The sequence below is a fragment of the Taeniopygia guttata genome, chromosome 3 (assembly GCF_048771995.1).
Source record: "Taeniopygia guttata chromosome 3, bTaeGut7.mat, whole genome shotgun sequence".
NCBI lineage: Eukaryota > Metazoa > Chordata > Aves > Passeriformes > Estrildidae > Taeniopygia > Taeniopygia guttata.
The window spans coordinates 77,644,322-77,671,358 of record NC_133027.1 but is presented as its reverse complement, the minus strand read 5'-3'; the positions used below and the strand labels follow the sequence as shown (position 1 = coordinate 77,671,358).

Below are 27,037 nucleotides of genomic sequence, written 5' to 3'. Positions count from 1 at the left end.
TCAAACCCTCCTGTATAATTTGAGGGCAATGTGTGCACATATGCCTTGAAGAAATGTGCCAATTTTTAAGGAAATCTACTCTTACATGGAAATGATCAAATAACTTCTTAAAAGTCCAAACCTCAAACGTCAAGACATCACAAACACTATTTCAGCATTAGTCTGTAGTGTTTAAAAATCCATGTTTTAATGCAGACTCTTTTGAGCTGTCTGTGCAGCCTGGTCAGCTAACATAACATAAATCTCATCAGAGTGAATATGACATTGTTTTGTATTCCTTTTAGAAGAAGGCTCAAACAAACCTCTATCTTTTCAATAAAGCTTATACCTAATTTTTATTTTTTTTTTTTACTTTGAGTCATTCTCTATTAGATATAACATGTATTAAACCCACATTGCCAGAATAAGAAAGGTCTTTTCTTGGCATGTCCCATGGTGTTCATTCCTGTCAAGGAGAATTCATTTGAGGCTTCACTGAGGTAATTAGAAAAAGCTGTGTCAAATAGTGCTTTATCATACCTACATGTAAATATAAACTGCAAATTGCAGTTGCAAAATGAAGATTGTGAACTGTAGATTGTAAAAAGGCCACCTTATGCTATTCAGTAGAAGTACTATGATATATGGAAAAGAAAATCACGTTGACGCTGTTGTGAAAGTTTCTTAACTGAATTAATTGATGAGAGCTGCTGCACCCATAGCTATGAATGAGGCTAAAACCCCTTGGGTCTGAGCATAGGAAGAGGTTGGCAATGCAGGCATGCCTCCTTCTCACAGGTATGATGAAACTCAGTCTTATGACTTTCTCAAAGAACAAAAAATAATCATTAGTTACTGACTCAAGTATAACTTAATATTAGAGACAACCAAATGACCTGTATATCAGAAAGTTAGGTTCAGATAGCTGCAGAAATGAACCATGAAGTTACAGCAGCTTTACTTAGTTTCATCACTCTGCAAAGCACCTTGAAAGAGAACACTTCCAAGTGCATTTTTTTAATGCAAATCTGCTAACATAACATAGACAACTGATAGAGGTAGCAATCAATGAGAGAGAAAAAGTACTGCAATTGTATTACTATTGCTACTGATACTAGAACTGCTTTAAGGTAGAGTATTTTAAAAACAACTTTCCAATATGGGGAGTTCTGAAACTTTGAGATTACGAATATTTCAGTCTTGCCATATTTAGCTATTATAACACTTAGAGTACAACACAGATGAGGCTAGACTGGCAGCAGTAGCTTCTTTCCCATTGCCTCAGCTGAACTCTATCTCACTTGAACAGCAGTACACCATCCTTTGTGCATCCTCTACAGCACCCCTTTCTTAAGCCAAACCCATGCCTTCCTCACCATTCCAAGACTGAAATTGCAACCTTGAGCATCCCAGCACCATCTTCTTGTGTATTCTCCTCATCCCTACTCTGCTTCCCCTATTCAATTTCCATAATGTTCAACTTCAGCAAACAGAAGAAAGAAAAAGACTGCCTGGCAACTGCCAATCAGGGGTAAAAACTTCTGAAAACTTCTTAATCTCCTCTCTGAGGAAAAAGATCTTCTGAACTGGAGTTGAAAATATATGGAAAAATCCTAATACAAGTTCAGTGCAGCTTGACTAGCAATGGGTTTACAGACAGAAGAGGCAGAAGGGTCATTAGTTTGACATATCAGCCTGAACTGGAGGAAGTTCTCTGACACCAGCCGCAGCAGCAAGGAGACCCACAAGTGAGGAGAAAGATGAGCTGCCTGCTGCACCACTGACATAACTGATTAACCTATGGAACTAAAAGTAGAAAATGGAAGAAAATCAATAAAAGAGGGGAAAAAAAGGAGGATTCTGCTCAAGTAGCTTATTAATTTGCGTGGGAGCAGCAAATGGATTAACAGCTGGAGAAGCAAGGAAGGAGGCTGAGAGCACAGACTGACCCCATAGTAATATGCTAATGTAAAGGTCAAGGAAAGAACACTGGGTATCAACTTCCTGTTTCTCATGACAAGTTTTCCTAGAAAACATTAAAAATTATTTTGTGTAGGATGACATCAGTGTGTAAATTTAGTAGCTGTTTAGGGGGAAGTAAAATAAGACCTGGCAACACAGCATACAAACAGCAATACTAGTGAAAGTGAAGAAACATTGGTTGCTTGCTCTTGAAGCAATTAAAAATAAATAATTTTAAATATTTCTTACTACTGTACTTTCAATATCCTCAAGGCATATTCTCAGATTAAATAGATGCCACTCTTCTAAGAACTTTTGTACATTTTTCTCCCATCCAGTGGGGTTTGAAACTTATTTATCAACCATTCAGGTAACCAGGCAAATCCATCTTCTACGCAGCTTCTAAGATGCTGTAAAATTATTCTCATACCATGATACAGCACTTGAGACAAACATATATGCTCCCATTCTAATTTAGCACCAAGAAAAGGGCTATGTATAGAATATACTTCTTCATAGCAAAATTTTTGACAATTTTGCAGTCCATATGCCAGTGTAATTAAATCAAACCTTCTATATTCTATTTAACTCTTTATTTAGATAAGTCAAACCTTGTTCCTTAGTCTAGTAAAACATGTAACTACGTTTCATTCAAAGAGGTGATAATTAGCAGTAATAACTTCACCAAATAGGGAGATTATTTAGAATTCTTGTTGCAGTCCTTTTTCATTAGTGCTTGAAGACAGACCAAGAAAGTTAATAATTTACTTAATTTGAAATTGAAAATGTGGAGGTCAAGCTGTTTATTTTTTTTTTTTAACCGGAGTATAATGCTATCATCTGCTTGCACTTCATGATTATAAAATACTAATGTGAAGAAAGTAAGCATTTGATTTTAAAAGAAATGCCCTTTAAAATCCAGTCAATTCTTCAGTTCACACACTTAGCAAAATCCACTTCAATATTCAAATATTTTCTCCAACAAACTGAACAACTCCTATGAACGCAGTATAATTCCACTGACATACACAAAACTAATAGGTGTTAACAAATCTTACCCTGAAATCAAAATCACATTAAAAAAATAAATTATTAAAAAAACCCCACCAGAAACATACCTACACAGGAGAGGGAATAGCCAAGCTCGGGGTCATGGATGAACTGGCGGTCATTCAGCATGGTCACACAGTACAAATGGAAGCAGTCCAGGCAAATGACATGGCGATGCACACATTGGAACACAAGCACAGGACTCCTGTTAAAGACCAAGCAGTAAGAGTGATAAACAAGGACTGGACAGAACTCCACAGAAAGTTAACTTCAAACTTCTAATTTAATAATGATTTTTAATTCACAGCACACAGGATTATTAGATATGAAAAATCAGATTTTACCCTGGCATATTGCAGGACTTTTAAAAAGGGATGGTTTCTGACATGAATCAGATATGAGGAAATAGAAGTAAAGTTTTACTGAAAGTTGAAACTTTACTGAGAACTGAAACCTAAACCAAGAAAAGGCCTTTAGTAACAGATATCCTTTGTATGAGGTGAGGAAAGATCATATATGGTAAAACATCAAATAGTAATAGGTAGGATAAAATAGGTATGTGACCATCTAGGAAAGCTAAAGATTTTGTGAAAACCATCATATGCCTTCAGCCTCTCGATGAAGCCATTTGAACCCTGCAACAAAGACATTCTCTTAGTAATAATGAGTAAAGCAATTCAGCTTCTGGTGAGAGATGTGGGATTCAATTTGGGAGCAAGACATCTAAACTTAAGTGCTGGGCAAAAATAGGGTAAGTGAGAAACTCCATTTGGTGAGTGAGAAATTGTCAATACACTTAGTGGACACTGGAGCTGATCAGCCTCCAGGTGCCTGCAGTAGGGTGAACTGAATCACCAATTTGTCTCCATTGCCTGTATGGGCTAAGCATCCATAGACCATTACAGGAGTGCAGACACCTATCACACATGCAGAGCTTAAATATGGCCTGGGAGAATACTGCTTGTGGAGATGCAGAAACACTTGAAATAAGTGAGGGCAAATAGTTTAACTCCTGAGTTGGTCTGCATTCAGAGACTCTCCAGTGATAGTCACAGCAAGGAGAACCAGAGAGTCAGTGGTTTCAAAAAGCCTGCCCAGGACCAGCACACGGAAGGTGAAAGAAAAATTGAGTACCACAGAACATAATGCACACACATGAAATGTGCCTTCACTGCAGGAACATGCTGATTAAACCTAATGGTTTTGCTCTAATATAAGGTAACTTCTGCTAACCCCTGATGGACATAACTGCCTGTTCCAAAGTAAAGTGTGCTATACATCGCTTCTTATCTTTCAGAGCTATTACCAACCTCAAGTCTGAAAATCGCAAAAAATAAAGAGAGATCTGTTAAATTGAACACAACAGTGAGATTCCCATCCAAATGCTGAATTTCTTTACTATTTTAATTTGCTTGTGAGTGAACACAGGCAGAAATTCAACCTGTGTTGAATTTCAATTTTTTTAGTAACTAGGGAGAATAATTATTTTTAAAAATAAAAGTATGAACTCTCACACATTTATGGTACTCCAGGAGACAAGTACTGAAATACAAAATGAAATACAGCAATACTTGTGAAAAAATCATTAGGGTTAGAAATACTGTTATGTTTTCTCTAAAACCTGAGATGATGCTTTGAAAATCTCCTGCAAGAGTAAAACACAAAGACTTCAATGTGGAAATACAAAATGTAATCAGTAATTTCACATACTGTACACGAGCATTAATCTTCCATGAAAATATGTTTTAGTATTGCACATACTATAGAATTCATGGCAGCGTGTTAGTATCTCCAAAAATATAATCTCTGTGTTTTAAGGATTTTCTTGAATAAAGCAGCTTAAAACTGAATTAAATAAAACCTTCCCATTACTAATCCTTATTAGTTGCCCACTTGCTTTTCTGAATGTACCAAATAATAAGTTTTAAAAGACAGCTGTAAGGCAAAATGAAAAGCTGATCTCTATGGGTTTAGCTCTTGATGGTCCCTAAATCATTATGGAGAAGTCTACAAAAGTCCCTATGGTCACCAGTCAAATGTAGCCTTCAGAAAAACTAGAAACACTTTAGAAAAACCCCTAATATTTCTTATTAAATTGCAGATATAATCAAATTTGCCTACAGTTTTAATGGATGTTTAACTTTAAGTGTTAATTGCTATTTTTTATTACTTCAGCGTCTGAGTATCTTTTCTAGTTTCATGGGAAGCTCTCTGGTTCGAAATTTACACCTCTCTGACCTTCAATTCAAAGAAAAAATACATGTGTTTGCTGAGATGCATAAGAGAAAGCCATGGAAAGTGGAGCATCTTAAAGCCAGGCCAGAAATGAAAATAGTGTTATTAGTATTTCCACCTAAACTTGTACAAAATCAATACAAACAGCACTTCATTATACAAATGAACTACGATGCTCAGTTTCTGCTGTAAATTATTTTGTGATAATTGATTTTGCTTCTTAATGTATCACAACTGTCAAAAATCAAACCTAAAGTCTCCAGAAGGGGCACAGCCATACATGTACATATTTAAACTGCATCTTTCTTTATCTTAAATTTATCTTAAATAAACTGCATCTTTATTTTATCTCAAAAAATGCTATATTTTAACACCATCAAACTCCAAACAATGTGTACAATATAGATGTAAATCTGTTTTCTGACTGTGTCAGAAAAAACAAGTTTAGCTTTCACAGCTCTTACACTGCCCCCTAATTTTCAGCCAGCCCCCTAATTTGAGGAGTTCAATCTGTATGCAAGGCAGATTGTTTAAAATTCATTCGGCATTGGAACAATTACTGCAGCCCAACATTTGCGGATTTTGTATCAAAAGAATGCAATTCTAGTTTAAAAGGGACATAAAAGTCTTGTTCCTGAGATCAGTAAAGATGAAGATGGAGAGATTATGATCACAATGCCCAGGTGAAGTTAGTGAATACTCATTTTGGATACACCCAAGAGTTAGCCTTATTTGTATCAAACACAATTTATTTTAGAAAGGAGTATTATGAAAGTAAAAAAAATTGCCACAGTTCAACAAGGTCCCTTCCTCAGTCTAACACAACAGGCTAGTAATGCAAATCTGATACATATTTTAGAAATTGTTTCATAGGTTCCATTTACATAATGTGTTTGTCTGAATTAGAGGCTTCATGAGAATAATATATAAGAAAAATGTTTCTCACAGCAAGGGATAAATTGGTCCTTTTTGTTCACCAATTAGGAATGTAACCACTTTTAAAAATTGAAAATCCAACATTACAATGCATCACTGGAAATTTCCATAATAAGTAACTCACTCCTGTGCTTGGATTCCTTTTTGTTAGAATTTTATCAACATGCATTGACTTAAATGAAAAAGAAAGGGGACGCTAAATCTTTCTGCTTTGTGTTAGTACTGTTGGATAACTGTGGCTCAACAACAGCGGGGGTGGAAGTGATTTCTGGTCCATAAGCCCTTTCCTCCTTCCCTCCAGAGCAGCAAGGTGCAGGTAATTCTCAGACTACCACCACAAGTTACTGGCTATAGAAAGATACAAAGATTTGATCTTGTTTAGATAAGAAGCATTCTGAGAAATTGATTGTTCTAGTACACCCTAAAAATCTCATGATGGTTATTATTCTATAGAGATTGAGTCCAATGGATATGAGGGGCTACTTAGCATAAGGAATTATTTGTAAACATAACAGTGGGTCAGTTGATATATCTTGCAATGCCTACTGAAAAATACATGGGGAAATTTCTCTCTTTCTTGGTCCTTACTCTTAATGAAAAAAGCTAGATTGAATAAAGGTTAAACAGCACACCACATATATGAGGCCATTATTTTTTAGAAAATGTGAGTAGCCACAGTCTGAAGCACTTTGGGGCAAGGAATACATCTAAGCCTGTAGAAGTATTTGTAAATCATGTTGGACAAATCTATGAAACTGCCTTGAGGTCATTTCTTGGTGACAGCTGGATTTTTGTCACCTCCTCAAAATCTTAACCAAATAATAATAAAAAACTTTAGAAGATGTCTATAAAGCTGCCTTGATGGGATTACAGTCAGCAAAGCAAAAATAGCCATGTGGAGTTCCTTTCTCGGCAGTAAATAAATATGAATGCACACAGCTATATCAGAGTCTTTAACCTCACCTATGAGTACTATATTTATCGTAAAACACGTCTGTATTTCTAGCACATTTTTCCACTTTGCCAATCTTCCTGTACTTCAAAAAGCTTCCTAGGTAAGCACTGAAATAATTTAATTTCTAAGTGGATCTCCATGTCATTCCAAAGCAGATCTGTTTTAGGTTTCAGGTCAGCACAACTGAATAAAAGGTGAATCACTGAAAAAAATGTGTAAGGGGGGAAAAAAAAAAAGGAAAACAAACTTTAGTGACACAGATACTACAGGCACTCTCCTGCTTCATAAACAATCAAAAGAATTAAACAGAAATAATGTCCTTGAGCAGCAGCCAATCTGTTTTGGCTCTATCCTTGTAGCAGAACAAGATTACAATGCCTAAATAAGCCAAATTATTCATCCATCACGTGCTTACTCATAGAACTGTACATAGGAGAATATAGTCTTCTAATGTCTACAAAACTGGAGACACTCTGGCTTTCCTATATACTTTCTTACATATTATATACTATATACTTCCTACACAAAAATTGCCATAGTCATTTGTTGTTTAGAATTTATACAGTTTGGAGGAAAGTAGAACAGCAAATCGTGCTTTTTAATGAGCAATATGCTATTATGGATTAGTAGGAACAGTGACCTATCAATTACAGGCAATTTGTGAGTAAAAATACAGGCCCCAAATATTTAGACAGGGGTAGGCATTTGAAAAGGGTATAGAGACCTTACCTGAGCAAAGAAAAAGCACTAAGAAAGTAGTATCAGATATGACTTTGCAGTCAAGAATCCATCCTTCATGGACTTTTAGGAACAACAGAAAACACGTCCCTACTTTTCCTTTCCTAAGGGATGAAAATACATCTTTACATAGACTGTGCTAATTAAAAAATCCAGTATATAGAAATATAGTGTTATCAGAAAATAAACATGTCAAATCTCTTAAAACAATAAAAACAACAACAAAAAAATCCCTGTTTTTTAGTCTTTGATCATTTGCCACACAATGCATCAAAGGTCATGAAATGAAGATTATGAACACCATGAGACATCACTGTGCAAGCTTAAATTTTCTGGCTGTGCTTCTGTATAAAAATGTATTCTGACCCACAGCTGTTAACTTAAAAAAGCATTGGCAAGTGAAATCTGACCTATTTTCTCCTCTGTTACATGTTTTCCTCTAAAATGTGCTTTCATATTTCTTATTTCTACTGGAAAGCAGTGCCAAGAAGGTTGAGCCCAGAAACAGTCTGGCTAAACTGCACTAAACCAGAATATAAGAGGAGAAAACAGGCATGCTTAAAATTAGTGCACATGATGGCAAGAACTCCTTTCAGCAGTGTTCCTGTTAACTGTTGTTAAGGGTTTTTTCAGAGTGTGGAAATGACAGACATTATTGCCAGTAAAATCTCTGATCTGCTGCCTGAGGACAGGGGCAAGGGGATTGTTTGTTACATTCACTGGTACATTCAAATTAGTACCTGGTACTACGTGTTTGCTCTGCCTGCTTGCTCAGACATGCCTCGTCTGTATGATCTCTGAGTTCAGACACAAGAACCACCCTTGCCACTAGCAGCTGGATCTTATGATATCAAGGAGTAAAAAGTGATCTGGCTGCAGGAGAAGCATCCTGTAATCTATCAGATTCAGTTCACATTGCTCCTCTGCACAGCAAATAACCAACAAATCACACATGCTTTGAAAGGAGATGGGTAGAACTTCCTCCTTTTTCTCCATCTGTGCTTTTAAAACCTCACTAATGTTCCACCGGAGAGAAAAGGAAAATACCTCGGTAATTGAAGGAAAAGACGACAAATGTGAACAAAGGCAGCAGCCCATAAACTACCCTAACCTAAATCCTGGTTTTCTTGATTCTTCCATACTGACACTTTGATATGCAATGTACCTACTAAACCTGTGTCACTTGCACTCTCAGCTTTTGCCACCAAAGGGTGGTAAATGTTTCTTTCACTCCTCCCTAGATTTAAGCCAGGTCACTGCAGATTTTCTTCGCCTCTGAGGCAGCACCCAGTCCTTAGCAGCACAAGCAAAACTGCTCATCTCTGACAGTCCATAGCACTCACACACTCCTGTTAGCCCAAGAAGCCTTCCTTTCACAGACTCATAACTTTCTGACTAGAGACATACAGTAGGAAATCAGTATCATTTGTTGTTCAGGGAAAAAAAACCCATCAAGGTAACCAGTGAAGCTGGGAGAATGATGGGATAGCAAAATAAAAGGAAGATCCATTTTCACCTGTACCATTTTCAGCACCAAATAAGCCTTCAATAATTAAGGATAAACAAATGAAAAAAGTAAAAATGACTAATGGCATTTTATTCTGTTGATTGGTCCCACTGGCCCTAGTGAAGTCCTGTTGATTTCTTTCAAGAATTTAAAACTTATTTAGTAATCTTATTTTGGTTTTACCCTCAACATCTATGCTAGTAAAATGAATATTGTCAGAGAATGTTCTTATACCACATGAATACAACTGTCTATGCTGTTAAATTGTTAGAATGGGACCTGACATGGTTTTTAGGCTTGCCAAATAGCAAAGTGCCTAACAGTTCTTGGGCATAGTCCAGGGGTTATTGTGTGCTGTCTTTAACAGGCAACAGCAGTCTGCATATGGATACACACGTTTAAAAACTAAGAGTCCTGTAATACAGATTTATGACAACAGAGCTTCAGTTTGGGACTGTTTTCTTATTACATCCTACCAATTTTTTTCCCTTATTTTCTCTTCCCAGAATCAAGCCTTTTGAGATAGCCTGTGAAAATCAATGTTTCTGTAAACACATTATACAGAAGAATGTTTCTAACACAGGAGAGAAGACACAAACATGAGCTCTTTTTGCCTTCTTGGGATGTTTAAATCCCTGGAAAAGGTACAGGAGGAAAAGAATATTGGATATTATCTTAAGGGATGCTATCGTATTATTCTTATTTTCATTCCCTGGGACTCCAGGAGGGAATAGAACTTTTGGATAAAAGTCTCCATTGTGTAAATTTCAGTTATTCTCTTCCAGTTAGCTTTGAAAATACACCCTAGTGCATGAACTTAGGGACTGTATTTCTTAACATATAGAAGAAAAAAAGACTGGAAAACAAAGGAAGGTAAAGAAGCAGAGAAGAGGGGAGAGGAAAGAAAGATGGAAGAGGGAACACAAGGTAGAAGTGCATTTGCTCTTAGGGAATTATCTTTCACCACCTTAATATTATGTTTTATGCTTTCTCATCTTTCTTTTCAAATCAGGATATCCAGTTTATATGTTGATCCAAACAATAACTTGAGGGTGCTTGCCATTAAATGAGTCTTCAGTCTGAACCAAAGATATGATTATTATCTTATAAAAAAACCACCATAAGGCTATTGTTATAACAAGACATTTCTTTATAGAAATCCCATTTTTTAGCTCCTCACTGTCTTTAAAATATACAGATAATATTTTATCCTTTCCTCCTCAAGGCATATACCTTAGCATAAATGTCTAGATGCAGTTATCTGAGAACACCTTCTACATCAGCACCTCCACTCAAAGGAAAGAACAAGCCTTGGGCTAGCAAGTTTCACAGAAGGCATTCTGAGTCGGCAGATTTTAACTGTTCAAAGCAGTCAATTAGCTTTAGTATTCTGAAGAAAATAGCTTGCAACATCCACCAAAAAAATTGTACTAGCAGTGAAAGTAACTTCTTTATGTCATAATCCTACTGCGAATTTGTTTCTGATTTTATTACAGCCCTGTGTCACAACTGTAGAATTTAAATGCCCAACATGCACTCAACTCTATGCTTAAATTTAATTTCCCTCCTCCTCCTTCTTCCCTACATGTCAACTTCCACCACTTAAAAGAGTAAATGGAGTCAGCTTTCTAACTAGGAAAAAACCAACAAACACCACCACCATCACACCCTCCCCACCAAATTAAGTTGCAAACCCAAACAAATTATTATAAAGTTTGGGAAGTGTAATTTCTGAATTTGTAACTGGGACAATAAAAACTCTCAAGATGTATAGTTCTTAAACCCAATTCAAAAGAAGATTCTGGAAGCTCAAATAATTTTAGGTGCCTGTTTCCTATTTAATCTCCACACCCATTTTCATTAGTTTTATACTGCCTAATTGGAGGCTGCCTAGCCGGTCTCAAGGAGTGTATCTGTGTATGAGGTCTCAGGTAATGGACTGCTTTTTGTACAGGAGTACTCAGGAAAAGACTTCAGCCTACCTGACCTAATCATCTGTGTATCTCTAAGGAAGACTGACATCAACCTAATTAGAACTCTGCATTCCCATAGGAATACCAGCTCTTGATACCCAAACAGTGCCAGAGTAATGTGAAAGTCAATAACAAATAGACCTATAAGATTTATCCCTCTCCTACACTTACTGAATATTGCAGGAATGGAAGAAAGGGAATTCACAGTACTGCTTTATAATATCATCTCTGAAAATCATGTGGAAGCTGTTTGTGATGCTAACAAGAACTGACTTATGACAGAAGACACGTTGTAGGAAAAAAAAAATGTGGTGGCCATTCCCTCTGTTCTTCAAGCAGAAGAGGTTTTCAGGAAATGAAATAATGATATACTATTCCTATAAATGTCACAGAACTTATACAAAGACTCTTACTGGAAAATGAATGTGCCTGAAAGGGCACGCATCTCAGGGATCTCACAAAAACTTCACTGTTGTCCAGCTTTCCCTTGTTTGATAAAGCAGTTTACTTCCCACCTCACACATAGCTAGTGATGTGGGCTGACACGAGGTGAGGGAAAAGGCATATGGTATTTGGTCTTACCCTCACCTTGTCCTCCCTGACCATTTGCTTAAAGGAAAGGATGCAGCAAATAAACTCTGCAACTGTCTCAAAGGGAACATAATAACCACAATTATCAGCACTAAGGAGTAGTTTTGACTCCTCATGTCTATCTATAACTTTCCCAGAACACATGGAGCATTCCCACAGAGACTACTCATACTGAATCTTCTGTTACACACTCTCTCTGCTGGTAGAAGTAACCTGGCCTTGGGAGGTTATACATAGAAATTTGATATATCCCAGAATTCCTAAAGGAAAAAAAAAAAGGAAGATAAATTAAAAAACATTAAAAAGCATTCACTAAGGCAAGTTATCTTCTGACTTCAACTTCCTTTTGACAACTCCCTGAACACACCTTACTTAACTGCATATGGACTGAGGTCTGCATTATAGTATAGCTCTCAGGAAAAAAAAAAAAGGAGGAATAAAAAGAACAAGGAAATAGAATAGAAAACAAGGACACACACACTTTGACATAATAATAAATAAAACGTGTTTGGTATGTGACATAAGGACCTGGAGATGTCCTGCAACCAATATGAATAATATCACTACTTAACTTCATAATCTACCTATATTTATTCACAGGCTGATTAAACCATAAACAATATATAGAAATCTTTCACTACAAATTGTGGATTTCTCCCATTCCTGTGGCAAAGACCATATATTTCCACATGAGTTCTAAGAGCTGGCTCAGCCCTATGAATCTGTTCACCACTACAATATGTCGAAGGAATACATTTGGTCTCTTTGACAAAACCCTTTCTACTCCTTTTTTTGTTCAGTGAGAAGATACTTTATTATGCAAAACATATTGACAAAACAAACAAACAGAGCATCATTTAATTAAAAATGTAGCCCAAAAGACCAAACATTTCCCAACACAAAAGCTTACGAAACTCTTGCATTTTCTCTGTTTCAAATTACAGAACAACACCTGAAAAAAATGACAACCCACCTTTGTGTTTACCAGTGACCATTGGAAATTAGATCATTCACCAATCCCTATCCGCTACTTTTAATGGAAGCATTCAGACTACTGCACTTTCTCTAATCAATTGAAACATTAGATGTGAAAGCTGTACTCCAAAGTATAGTTTTTACCTTTAAGATTTACTTGGAGTTCATATAGTCATAAGTTCCTAAAAAATCAGTGCTGTTTGAAAGTGGAAATTCACTTCTTTTTTTCAGAAAAAAAACCTCAAACTGATCAGAATACAGTGAAATTATTTTATTAGATTTTGGGTTTTACTTCAGATGGCATGCAAAAATAACCTCTGAGATTAAGACTGTATGTGGTAAAAAATGAACAGGGTTTTTTTTTACGTTAGCAATTGAGCAAAAGTACATTTGGTAAACCTTTGTCTGTAGATTGTCAGATAAAACAAGGAAAAAAACCAAACCACAAAAAATGCAGATTTTCTGCCTTGAAATCCTAAAAGATGCTTAGAAAAAACGCTATTCTTAAACTAGGGGAGTCTCGCTTCTTTATTATGTTTCAAAATAATCAAAAATGCCACATGGTATATACCTCCATTCACAGAATAAACGGCAGTAATTCCATAGGCTATTAAATTCCACATCCTAAGTTACAACTCATGTACATGACCCATGTAAAACATTATTCAATTACACTATTATCAAGTTCACATGTAACAATACTGAGAAATGAAATGTCAACAGATGCTTGATAATTTATTTTAAAAATAATTCTAATTCATGTATTTTCTACCACATATATCATACCCTATCAAACTCTAGTCTCACAAAGACAGAAACTTTTCTGGTAATAATGAAAAGAACCTTGAAATTCACTGATGAGAATTGGAGGGCACATAGAAAATGCAGCTGTGCAAATTATGTTAACAACTAAAGACAGGGAGAGAACAAACTTGTCTGAAATCATAAATCCTCCTCTCAGTACCATTTCATGTCTTAGAAAGTAGCTCATACATAGGATTTATGCTTTCTTCAAAAGCAAGGGTGCTGTCTTGGGCCCAACCATCACACTAATTTCTAAAAAGACGAACACAGCATAGGCTTTGATCAGCGCAAAAACAATGACTGAATCTGGTAGGAATTTAATGTTGCTTCTCTGCAGTTAAAACAGAAATGCACTGCATTTCTGCAAAAGAACAATTACATCACAGCAATGAAATACTACACAGAACACTGGGTTCCAAAATTACTAACAGAAAAGTTAAGACTTGTCATTTCTTTCCTCGATCTGGTTCTGTTTGAATTATAACCAATTGCTAAAATATCATTTACTTTATCTGACCACAATTTGGCCTTACACTTCTTTGAATAATTACAAGGATATAATTCAATGTGAAAAATAGCATCTTATATTGACAAGGGCAGACCAGGTGTTTTAATCACATCTAAAAAATTTAATTGCACAGCAGCTGCATACAGAAAACATGTTTGCACCTGTACATCTGCTTAATTTTAGCTGAAAACATTCTGCTTTAGCATTCATTGGGCACCTTTGCATTTTTAAGTGGAGGGTGACAGAGAGTTCATTTCTGAACTAAAACTAACTGAGAAAAGTTTTACCAAAACTTCTTTGTCTGTCAAAATGATATTTTTCTCCCTCCACCCTAAATACTATAATCAACCTGTTTTTCATATCAGTTATTCAGGAGTCTGGAGCACTGGTTAAGGCCATTGAATCTCACTGCTGTACCTTGCCTGCCCGATTTACAGCTCAGAATGAGCTCAGAAAAAAATGCATCAACCAAGTTAAATCAGTAAGTGCAATATGGCATCAATTTTTAGGATGTTCACAGTATTACTATTTGCACCAGGCTTCCTAGCAGTTACATCTTTGGCTACACAGGTACTGCCTCACTCCTCCTTTGTGAAAACTTCCAAGCTGAAGGCAATGTGCAAACTGAGAAGGAAAAAGAAGCAACCAAAACAAATATAACTCTTGAAATGACAACTACTAGGAACAGTCAGGAGTCCAACTGTATGGTTTCAAGAAAAAGTTCTTATAGAAGGTGCCAAATCCTGAGCTTGGTTGATCCCCCAAAGAAGGTTCAGGCCAATTCTTATCAAAACTGACTCACACATTCCACATTATAGAAGGTACAAATTATGTTTCTCATTCTGTGGAACATTAGCTACCCTGACAACGATCTGTTCAGCCACGTGTGATTCATTAGGTTTTCCTTCTGTTTCTGAACATGAGATGTAGAAGAGAGCAGCCCTTGAACCCCAGCCTGCTTTGGCAAAGTGTGAGGAGTCAATGACACCTCCTTGTCCCGTGGCATCAGAAACCCTCAGCCCCCGGCGCTCTGAATCACCACCCCACACGTGCTCGGCTGTGCGTGCAGGGCTGCAGGTTTTATAAATAGTGCCCACATGGGGTTTCAGTGCACTTGGGCAAAGGACATTTTTATTTGAGGACTGGCCTCACTACAGACAGCCTTGTTACAAGGGATGAGGTTTATTGGATTAGAAGCAACACTGTTAGTATTCAGGACACATTCCAAGTGCATATGACATGTCAGCTGCCTACATATCTTCCAATTCTGCTTCACATATTCCTTTTAAAGTTAAACGTGAAGTGACAAAAGTGTAGAAATATCTGTGTCCTGCACTCCGTGAACATAACAGCTAAAAAAACCACCTTGACATGTCAGCTGACAACAGAAAAAAATATCCCTGATCTCTGCCAAGGCATTGTGATTCCTAACATCGACTACTTGTAACAGAGAGGAGAATTGAAAGTACAGAATCATGAACTTCACAATTAAATACATATATTAAAAAGTGTGAAGAAATTTGTTTGCTTGCCCGTAGTCAGTGTTTCAACCTTTTTTTGTGTCTGTACACCTACCTATTGTAACTTACAGAGACATTCCAGAGATTTAAACATACTGCTAGCTAGTTGAGTATTTCAGGTCTTTGTAGCTATTTTCTTTTTCAAGACATTTTCCTGCATTTTCCATTGACAGATACAACAGTTTCAGAAGCTAGTTCTTTAATGATTTGAAAAAATGAAGCACTCCCTGCAGCAACTCACTTTCCTTTAACATTTATTTCCTAATACTTTGGGGATTTTTTCTCTTTTCTCCAAGTTCCTCCTTCAACATCTCTCTAATTCTATCTTCAGCTATCATTTTCAAATCATGGCCAGCTTATTGTACAAATTCCAACTTCTGGGAACACAGAGGCAACAGATATGGCTTAATTTATGATAAACACAGCACACTGTACATTGCCAAAGGATTTCTTAGCATTATTATTATTTAATTTTACATTCAAGTAACTACTAAGAAAACGCTGACCTTTTAGTATTCATATTTGAGTAGTCATATGATGAAATAAGATCTTTTCTTTACCTAATAGTTGGATGGTAGGGTTGGTCATGTTGGCTTGGGGTAGGAGTCGGGGTGGAATAGAACTGCACCTCTTTAAAAGCCACACATGCCCACATGACCTTCAACATCTTGCACATGCTGTAAATTCCATGGGAGACCTTTCTTATGTACCTTGAAAGGTGAAGAGCTTCAGTAACCTTGTCAAGATTCTTATCTGTACTCAGAGGATTGGGCCTAAATTTAAACTTGCTTAGTTCTGCATTAATCAGAAATGACTACACACTGAAGACAGTAAAACTGTAGTCAGCTGTAAAACCAGTGGGAGATCAAACTTTTCTGGTAAACAAAGTACTCACAGCTCTCTCTCATAGTGTTTCTCAGAAAATGGTTCACAAATGAAACAATTGGGAAGTTGCAGTAAAAATGTCACATGTTAATGGAACAATCTTAAGGAGGCCAAAATCTTCAGTCAGGTCTTACAGGTAACAACTGTGCACATTTTAAAGATGAGATGAAAGGAAGCCTATTACAAAATTAATTGTCTTCAAAATGGGCAAAGTAGTCACCTGAAAAGTTTGAGGAACTCCTAGCCATTTTATTCAATTTACTTATTTTTCAGTTATTATTCACTATAGTTATTTTTATAAGCATCTTATATTCTAAAATGTCACTATTCTTATCTGTCATGGATATTGCAAAAAAGTCTAGCTGAAATAAAACTAATGCACCTGTTTTTGGGAAGCAAGTACCTTCAAATGTTTTCTGAGGGTACTATGAATGCTCCACAGTAGAGGCGATACTTAATCACCCTAGAAATGAACCGTGTTAGTGCAACATGTAGTTGCTAAGTGAAATGTACAAATGTGTAACTTGCTGGTCCAAGTGACAGAGAAGCAACAAGAAAATGTGCTCTGCTAGCTTTCGTGCTTTTAAAAATTAGGAGCTTGTTGGATATGTAAGGGCTAAAGGCAGCCTTGGCTGCAGTGCCCATGAGACAGTGGAATTCTGGATCCTGAAAGGAGGCAGAACAAAATGCAAGACTACACCCCTGGGCTTTAGGAGAGCAGACTTCAGCTTCTTCAAGGACACCGAGTTGAATGTGAGTCAGCAATAAGCTTTTGCCACAGAAATAGCTAATGGCATCATGGGCTGAGTTAGGAGGGGCGTTGGTCTTACTGCTCTGCTCAGCACTGGTGAAACATACCTGGCATGCAGGGTCCAGTTCTGTGCTCCCCAGTACAAGAGAGGCAGGGAGCTACAAGAGAGATTCCATCACAGACCCACTGAAATGATTTCTGGATGGGAGCATCTCCCACATAAGGAAAGGCTGAGGGAGCTCTTCAGCCTGGAGAAGAAAAGCCTCAGTGGAACCTCATCAAAAGAAAGGCTTCTGAAGGGAAGGTGTAAAGAAGACAGACATTCTCTTTTCTGTGGTGTATGATGAACCAGAGACAAAGGGCATAAACTGAGACACAGGAGCTTCTACATAAGGACATAAGGAGAAACACTTATACTGTGAATTTGACCAAGAACTGATGCAGGTTGCCCACAGGTTGTGGAGTCTCCATCTTTGGAGATATCCCAAAGCCATCTGGAAATGGTGTGAACAACTTGTTCTAGGAGATCCTGCTTCAGCAGGGGCCTGGAACAGAGGACCTCCAGATGTTCCACAACTGATTTTTGTGTCTGTGACTTTGTGAATTAGATTACAGTAAAACAAAGCAAGCTAAAAATTACTACGTTTCATAAAAGTAATGCAAAGTTGGACTGTTCATTAATAAAAGGTGACTAACGTCCACTGAATATTGCAACCCCAAACTGAAAAGTGTACAACCAAAGGGGTTTTGGGCAATGTAATTTTTAAACAGAAGAGAGTTAGGAGAGCAGATTATTTTATTTTGGTCATGTTGGGATCACGCTTACTAACTTTAGCAAGCACATGTCCTTTCATTCCCATGAGAAACAAAACTGCTTGCAGGGCTCCTCTGTACCCTTGTTTAATCTGTGACACTGCAATTGGATTTTGTCACTCTAGGAGCTACATCTGATGTTACAGCCTGAAGCGGAGCTCAACCAAAATAAACAATCTGCTCTATTCTGCTTAGACTAATACGACAGTGATGTAAGCCCCAGCACAGTGGAAAATGCATAAATGGGCTGCCACACAGAACATGCATGCATAAAAACAGCAACAGAACTCACAATTTTTATTGCTCATACGCATCATGTGTAAGAAGCCTTGCTTGGACTTTGGCTTTGCTCTGCAATGGTATTTTTTGTATGTGTTAATGTGGAAAATATGCCTATTGTTTCAAAAGACCCGAGGAACTTTTTGCTGCACAGAGAAAACATCTTTTTCTTAAGGAAAAAAAACCAAAAACAAAACCAAAAAAAGAGTAGTTGATTTAAGAATTTGTTTCATCACAACTTGTGCACTATTATTAGGGTGAGAGAGCTGAATAGGATTATTTTATTATAAACAACCCACAGCGACTCAGCTGTGCAATATTTGTCCCAATATCTTGTGTTTGAATACAGTATTTTCCCTTCCCTCCCTGTATTTCTCTCTCTCTCTCTGGTATTTGATTTAGGGTCTCTGGAGCTTTGCCAGCGCTAGGCTGTTTATTCCAGTTACACATACTGGCTCATTTATGCAAATAGACACGTTGAAACCCTAATCTGGTTATTCCTTCTACTCAGGATCACTCCATCAGAAGGAGGATAGGGAGGAAAATGCTGTACATAACTCTATTAAATTCATCAGACAGAATGTCTGACCTGAAATCTCAAGCCTTACATGCAGTCATTTTTCCTTTTCTCTGTCCCCAAGCTAAGAGAACCCTGCAAAAGCAACTGACAGAGCAGGTCACATTTTTCAATAAAGTCACAAGAGGTTATCCTGTTCAAATAATTTTATTTCAGGAAAAAAAAAGAGGATGCAGTGAAAAGGAAAGCAACAAGGTCACTTCAATAACACCACAGAATATTTTGTAACTGCCTTTCTATTTATGTATTTTTATCTTCAAAGATGAATTTTCACACAGAGTATTTTTATATGAAAAGGCAAGAAAAAACAGCAGCAACAAAGATAATTATGTAAATAAAGTAGCTCATGAAAGTTAAGGGCTAAAGAGCAAAACCCTGCTCTCTCGACATCAGGCACAATTTATATGGCCCCAGTGCAAGCTTTCCCATGTTGTCCTGCCAGTGACCTCAGCCCTCGTCCGTAATATCATTTTCTCAAAGGACATGAGGTTATCTGTTCTGGATGAGAGCTCAGCTCCTGTGTTCTATCTCACCACGGACATCTACACAAGCCCATCTAAAGCACAGCCGCTGAAATTTAAAATGAGTGCTGTGCAGGACACTTCAAAATCATCAGCCACCCGCTGACACCCCGCAAAGCCAGCGGCGGCCGTGTCCGAGCCTCCTGCCCTGCTCCCGGCTCCCTGCCCGGCTGCCAGCCCAACCCAGCGCAGCCCGGCCCGGCCGCTGCTGCAACATCAGCAACCCTCGAAACCCTCGTGGTTTTCCCTGATCTTACTCTAAACAGCTTCTCCCACTACACCCTGCTGCCGAGCTGTGCCTCGGCCTGGATGTGGGTATTTCCCAGAGCCTCCCTTCCCCCACCAGCAGCTCCCGAAGCCAGATACATCCTCGCATCTGCCCCTAGATGGGGATACTGTCCGCAAATCGCCGCGCTGGGACTACAAATTCCCTTCTCCCTGCACAAGAAAATAAAATGAAGTACTGACTATTTATTAATCTCTGGCCCATTTATGAACCCCCTCATCCTTCTTACATACTTCTCCGGCCAGGGCTGGCACACACCAGGGATCACGTTAAGGCCGTTAACCCTCTCTCATCCCTTTTCTACACTGCAATAAGAGAAGTTTTCCAATCATGTAAGACTAGACAGAAAAAGGAAGATCTAACGGCTGCTCCGAGAAAACTCTGGATGCTTCCCAAATAAGCAGCAGCCAACAAGTGATGTAGGGACAATTCTGTCATAAGAATTGACATACTTCAACAAGATATACCATACCTTGGTGTTGAAAACACCAAGGGGATGCATGTGTTAATTTTTTGGTTTAACTCATATGATACATAGTGTCTTTCACATTTATTGCCAAGTGAGTTATATTCTTCATATTAATTTATATTTTCAGCTTGATACTTTTCTCAGTTAGTTACAACTAACTAGAACTATATTGAAAAGTCAAAGCAAATCCCCACAGAATACGCTTGTTACCCAAACAAAAGAACCCCCTTTTTTTTCCCCACGTTTTTTGCAAGATATCAAGAGTCATTTCACATAACAGAATGAACAGATATATATAAACAGATCAAACAATTTAGTTGGTGTACTCACAGGTCCCTTTCCACTTCATTGCATCAGGAACCTGTTTCGTACTGGCCTGCTCCTCTTAAAGTCATTTCCACTTACACTTAGAGTACAACTCACTGTCATATAAATTGGAGATATTTTATATGCACTACGTGCTAGAATTAATGGACAAAGGCATGAAACAAAGAATTTCTTCCCCTATGATAACTAGTCTCTGCCACAGTGATTATTATGGTATTTTTTTCTATTCTAACTTGAGAGATGCTGCTGGTTTTTTTCCTAGAAATTCTTCTAGAAAGTTTGTATGTTCAGCTTTATGTAGAATAAATTTATAGAAGAGTGAGAGTTGTTGGCACTCTATATGAAAAAATGAAGTGATTCCATGATAAGTAAAGAAAAAAAAAAAAGGAAAGAAAAAACTGAAAAGAAATAAAGAGCATGCATAGTGAAACAAAGCAGACCATCAAATAGAAGTAGACAGAATAATTATAGATGTCTGAATAACACTCCAGATGGCATTTTGGGCATCACAGTTAATAAGCAGCCTGTTTCAGGGGACCAGCATGTTAGCACATTATTGCAACAACTGGAAACCAGCAGCTGAAGCATGTCTGCCTGATTATCCAGGGAGAAGGCTACATACAGTAGCTAAAGTCAAAAAAATATGGTGCCTGAATGCTTATTGGTATGACAGGTTCCTGAGCCCATTTTTCTTAATAGTAATGTGCTTAAAAGAAGTTACCAGAGACATAACTACCACTCACTTCACGAAGAAGAGGTCTGAGGCCAGTTAATCTGGTTTAAGTTTGAGCATTTAGAAAAGATATCTTCCTGGCATTAATTGCCCAACTCTATATATTTAAATTAAAATTTTTATACTTCTGCTTAGATGAAAATCAAGCTGGTCCCTATGCTCTTCTCTCTTTGTGCAAATTAACTTTAGCAAAAGCAACCATTACAGCTGAAAGGGAGTTTACAGTATGATTTCATTTTATTCCTCTTTTCACCATTGGAATCTGAAAACCACTTCTGCAGTTGCAACTGTTGGGGTTGAATGTTAAATTTCATGCCAAAATAAGCTTGATATCTTGTCAGTTATCTTCTCAAATGAAATACATCGTCTTCAGTACAGCAAAGAGTCCCATTGCTGATATGCAACCCTCAGGAAATGTATTTCAGGGATGGAAGGTCTGATATTTCCATCAAGTAGAAAGACTCTTAGCAACACCCATACCACAGTAAGTCCTGAATCTATTCTAAAATGGCAATTCTATGAAAATATAATATATGATATTGTCACAAATGTCAGAAATAATGTCCCTTTTTATTTTCAGTTTCAAATCAAGGTCACACCATAGAGCTCTTACTCATCCAAAATCAGAGAACGACTCCACAGTTTTAGCTCTGGAATCAGAAGTTCCAGCACTGAGTATCTTCATTCTTTTTCTAGGATTCCTGTGTTTAGGTTCCCCCATTAACGACTCCTCTGGTCTCTTGAACAGATCAACACATAAAAATCCTAACCAAAAAGCCCAAAGCAAACAAACTAACCAAACTCTTAACCTGAATCCTAGAGACATTAACAAAACGAATACAGGTATTTTTCATAATTTCTATAGCTCATGGTATGTTTTTAACTGTTTGCATTAAAAATGCAGATCTCGACTGGGTTTGCAAAAAAATCCCCTTACAAGTGCTGTAGAACACATTTGCCAATTAAAGCATTTGCAGAGCCCTCCTTCGTCCCAAAGGACATTAGATGCTTGTTCTGAAAACATGAAATAAACAGGGTGTGATTTTTTTTGTTGTTGTTGATGGTAGTGTTCTTGTTGTTGCTGGTTTGGGGTTTCTTTTGCCTGGGATCATTATTATGTCACCGTGTTAGAACATCCTTATGTACATCCTGGGTGCAAAATCTGGCATTGTCTTTGTTAAATTTCACACAATTGGCAATTGACCAGCCCTGTCATTTGTCCAGGTCTATGCACAGGGCCTCTCTCCTTTCAAGGGAGTCAACAGCTCCTGCCAATTTAGTATCACTGGCAAGCTTACACCTTTGAGTAGCTTCTCTACATTTCTGCTAAAATAAAGTAACTACAAAAAATGTAGAAAGACTGTAATGAAAAAAGCACAGATAGGGGCTTTCCTTGATAATTTATACTGGATAAAATGTGCATCCTGATTTGACAGGGTTCTGTGGATGGAAAGATCTTGTCATTTCTCTTCACACTCCATAATTTTTACTGGCAGAGAAAAACAAACAAAAAATCCAAATTAAAGGAAAATGTAACCTGAAAAGCTAAGAAATTCAACACAAGTCAGAAAACAGAAAAAGGTATTTGATCTCAAAATGTAAGTTTACATTACACACACTTTAAGCATAATTAATTAAGAAGTAAATTCAACAAGGAAAATCAGAGTACTGAGTATTATTTATGCCCAGCTTGATTAAGTAAACTTTGTGGAAGAGGTTTTAGCATTTCTTGGACTAACTGAAACGTTGCATGCCAGATAAGCCACAAGGGAAAGAAAAGGCATAAAAAAGCCTTAAAAATTCAAAGGCTGCCAAATTCTCTATTGTCAGCTCAAGAGCTCCCATCCACCCTGTACATAGAAATTTCCTTGAACAGCATCTAGACTATGGAAGTAAATTATGGAAACATTAAAGAAACATAAAAGAAGTGTAACAGGAGTTTAGTTTGCCAGCATCAGAGCAATGCATCACACACTTGCTCTCCAGAAGAAGTAAATAAGAAATGGCCCATCTCTGCCAAACAGGATTTTAATGGAATTTGGATCCTTATATGCTTTGGCATTTCTCTGAACTCCTTTATATTATGAACACCTTGTTCCTTTTCTCTCTTTATCTTATGTATCTCCCTTTACATGCTGCTAAAACATTTGACAAAGCTTCCAGAGACTTCTGCCTTCTACCATTAATCACACTATCAGTAAATTAGTGAGTTAAATTAATATCCCTTAAAAATTGCAAGAGATACACAAAACTTTTCCTAAAGCCCAAGAACCCAAAAAATGCTCTCAAAACATGATTCAAGTCCTGTCTCAATTATTCTTCTGCTTTTATTTTCTTCTGTTATTTGTCCTAAAAGTATTTTTTGTTCCCCAAAGTCCACAACACAATTTCTTGAACTGTTAACCACATATAACAAAGAGAAGAAAGCAGAGGAAAGGTTGTCCTCAAAAAGGATATTTTCACCCAGACTGCATCAGCAGGAAATCAGCACAATCCTGAAAGAGTACATGAAGCCATATCATGGACTCTGCTTAGGAACAGCAATATGTTATCTGAAGGCCATCTTCAGTGGAAGTCTGAGATTTCACTCAGAAATATTTATTTGAATGGGTTTGGCAATCCTCAACATTAAGACCACTTAGAAACCACTAGCAAAGACGACTTCTGAGTTCCAGAGTTTTCCAAGATTTTTCAGTGTGAATCCCATGCAGTAAAATAAATCAAAATGTTTACAACTGAAGGAAGATACTCATGGAGCTTCTATGAATTATCAGCTCATGAAAATGCCAGTTTTACTAGATGTTCTTAGATAAAGGTGACTACTATTCATTATTTGAATTATATAGACATACATAAAGACGCAGGGAAGTATGATGTCTCATCCTGCTGGGCACATTATAAAATAGGGAATGAAAGACAATTCCTAACATAAAATAGATAAGACTCTAAAGAAACAAAAGAGCTAAAACCTGATTGGGAAATAAAATGACTTGTATGGAGAGATAGGCACCTTTTTCACCAAATGACCAACAGAGACAGCATGTGGGTGGCCAGAATCAGGATGAGTGCCTGATACCTGTGGTTCACAGTGTCACAGTGGGAACAGAATGAGTGTCTTTCACAAACAATCTAAATCAAGACATTTATCTCAAACAGAGAAAAATAACCAGAGTCTACAATTACTATGATTGCCATGGCCGCAGGCCCAGGGAATGGAATGTCCTTCTTACAGTCTCAGGAAAATTTAAACTGTGAAAAATTTACCCATTTCTTGGAATGACAGGCAAACAAAAAAGTGATTAGGCAGCCACCATTATCTGTGGAGAGATCTGCATCATTACCATACAGTAATGGTGGATGAAGAAAGATGATCCTACAGAAGCTTCCACTGAATGGTTGCTGGGAGCAGCAATAGGAGAACAGAATATCACGAACTCAAGGGAAACTGAATTAAAGGACAAACTTTGAATAAGAGTGTTTTGCTGAGGAAAGTAGCATTTACAAACAGACAACAAGATTAGTCATCTGTTAGAGTAAAAAAAAAAAAAAAAAAAGGAACTAAGATGGTAGCTTAGATTACTAATGAACACAGTTTATTAATGGTTAATCTTTTCCCTTGTGAGGCACAGTAGAACCCCACAATTTAGTATGACTAGAGGCCTTTTTTGTTTGAGGCCACATTGAGAACATTGATTTTGAATAGTGGAAATTGCTCAGGATAAAAGAGCCTGTCAGAGTGCAGGTGAAAACTTTTCAAGTTCACAATTGCTCTACATGTCTCTTTGGGCTCTCTGTCCCTCATTTACAACATATTCAAATCATTGTGTCACCAGGATTTTTGTTAGCATAATGCTGTAGACAAGTGAGCCTGTAAAATGAAACTGCAAAATCTCAGCTTTATTCTCTAATGACTGCCCATCAGAAATGTTCAGATTACCTGTCAAAGAAAAGGTAATCTTAAATTTCTGCTTCTTCAAGCCATTTGGGAACCCAAAAATCCCAGCACTGCTGCCTTTGATAATCACACTATTAAGAAAAAACAAGCAAACAGAACGTAGCTGATAATCACAATCATTATGCCAGCAAAGGCATAATAACTTGCACCTTTATAGCAATTCAGTGTTTCCCAGATAGGAAAAAAAAAGCCTACACTTCTTAATAAGTATATTGAAATACGATACATAGCTAATATTATATAAAAGGGTCTTTTTGTCAAAGCATTACAAGAACTCAAGAATTTGTAGCATGTATTTTCATGAATGGTTTGATGTCCCTGCAAATTAGACAGAAGCTTCAGGTTCAGAAGAAGTATATTGAGGTTCTTCTGTCAGAGATATGCTCGACATTCACAGAGAGATCTTTTCTATAACACAACTAACTAGAACAGATACTGAGGAACAGTTACTTCACAATAATAATCCTTATATAGTTACCATGTTTGTAGTCACTGTATTATGTAGATATTCTGCTCCAGAATAGTAAGTTCTTGTTTAGAAATACAGTAAGATATACAGACTGCAACAGTTATTATGACAACAGTTTTTCCATTTAAATTTCTTCTTGCAAATAAGCCTGTAACATAATTTATCCATGTTTTACTGATAAAGAGATGAGCAAATAATATTTTTCTACTTCAAAAAGGAGGGTAATTAAGAAAGAAAATCTCATTTGTGAGTATTTTTTTAAACTCCTTTAGTAATGAACCCAGTATAAAGGATTTTGAGTAATAAAGTCAATAGTGAAGTAAAGTATATTAGATGTATAACTTATGCTACTTAGAACCAGTGGAAATATAAAGAATAAAACTGTCAGCTTTTCACTCCCTACAAATAAATTGCTGTGTGCAACTGCATTATACTTCATTATATCACTGCACTATTTCAGAAGCTAGGGACTGAAAAATTCTTGGAGGGTGGACAATATAAAAACATTTGTCAATGGAATTTGCTGTAGTGCAGGTGTGAACCTTATGAAACCTCAAAGAAGTCATCATGACTTGTTTTGTTGAAACTGCATTTGTACCTACTATTTATGACAAAGATTTCTATTTATTTATTTAGGCATTCTTTCTTAGAGGCCATTTTACTGAATATGACTTTCTGCTCAAAGATAGAAGTTTCCAGGGCTCTGATATCCATAAGAGTAACAAACAGCTTGGTATCACTGTCAGATGCATCAGAAATCTGACAGGAAGAGGGAAAGGAAAAGGAAGGATTGATTCTAACCTGTGCAGACTTTAAAATTTTCTAATGCAGATTATTTTTCAATATTATATTTTTACTAAAACCATACAAAATACACCAAATACTTTTGCCAACATTTGTCATCTTTCCTCTTTTATGCCTCAATTCCACTTCACTAGGTCCTCTGAATTTACTTTTTATACATTACATTAAATTACAGTATTAAAGGTATTTATGGCTGCAGTTCAGGTAACCAAGAATACTGCTGATTTTCAAAAGCAAATGAACCTGCATTTTAAAATTTTTTTTCTTCTTTTTAGAGAGGATAATTTTTGTTTGTTTGTTTTTAGAGGAAAAGCTTCCAAATTACTCCCTCTGGAATATTAATATTCTGAATGGTAATACAGATAATTTTCTAACACTTGTGCATTTCCAGATGAAATTAGAGAAAATTAAAAGGAAAGATGATAACTGGATTAC

The 27,037-nt window shown here is 36.9% G+C and overlaps 1 protein-coding gene across 7 annotated transcripts in view; it reads right to left on the bottom strand.

Moving 5' to 3' along the window:
• The window catches only part of PRKN (parkin RBR E3 ubiquitin protein ligase), a 709,059-nt gene that overhangs the window by 284,373 nt on the left and 397,649 nt on the right, over positions 1 to 27,037 (bottom strand). For all 7 annotated transcript variants that reach the window (XM_030269580.4, XM_030269582.4, XM_030269584.4 and 4 more), the window contains one exon: positions 3,060 to 3,196. In XM_030269580.4, coding sequence (XP_030125440.3) covers positions 3,060 to 3,196 — 137 coding nt within the window. The remainder of the gene's footprint in view (positions 1 to 3,059; positions 3,197 to 27,037) is intronic.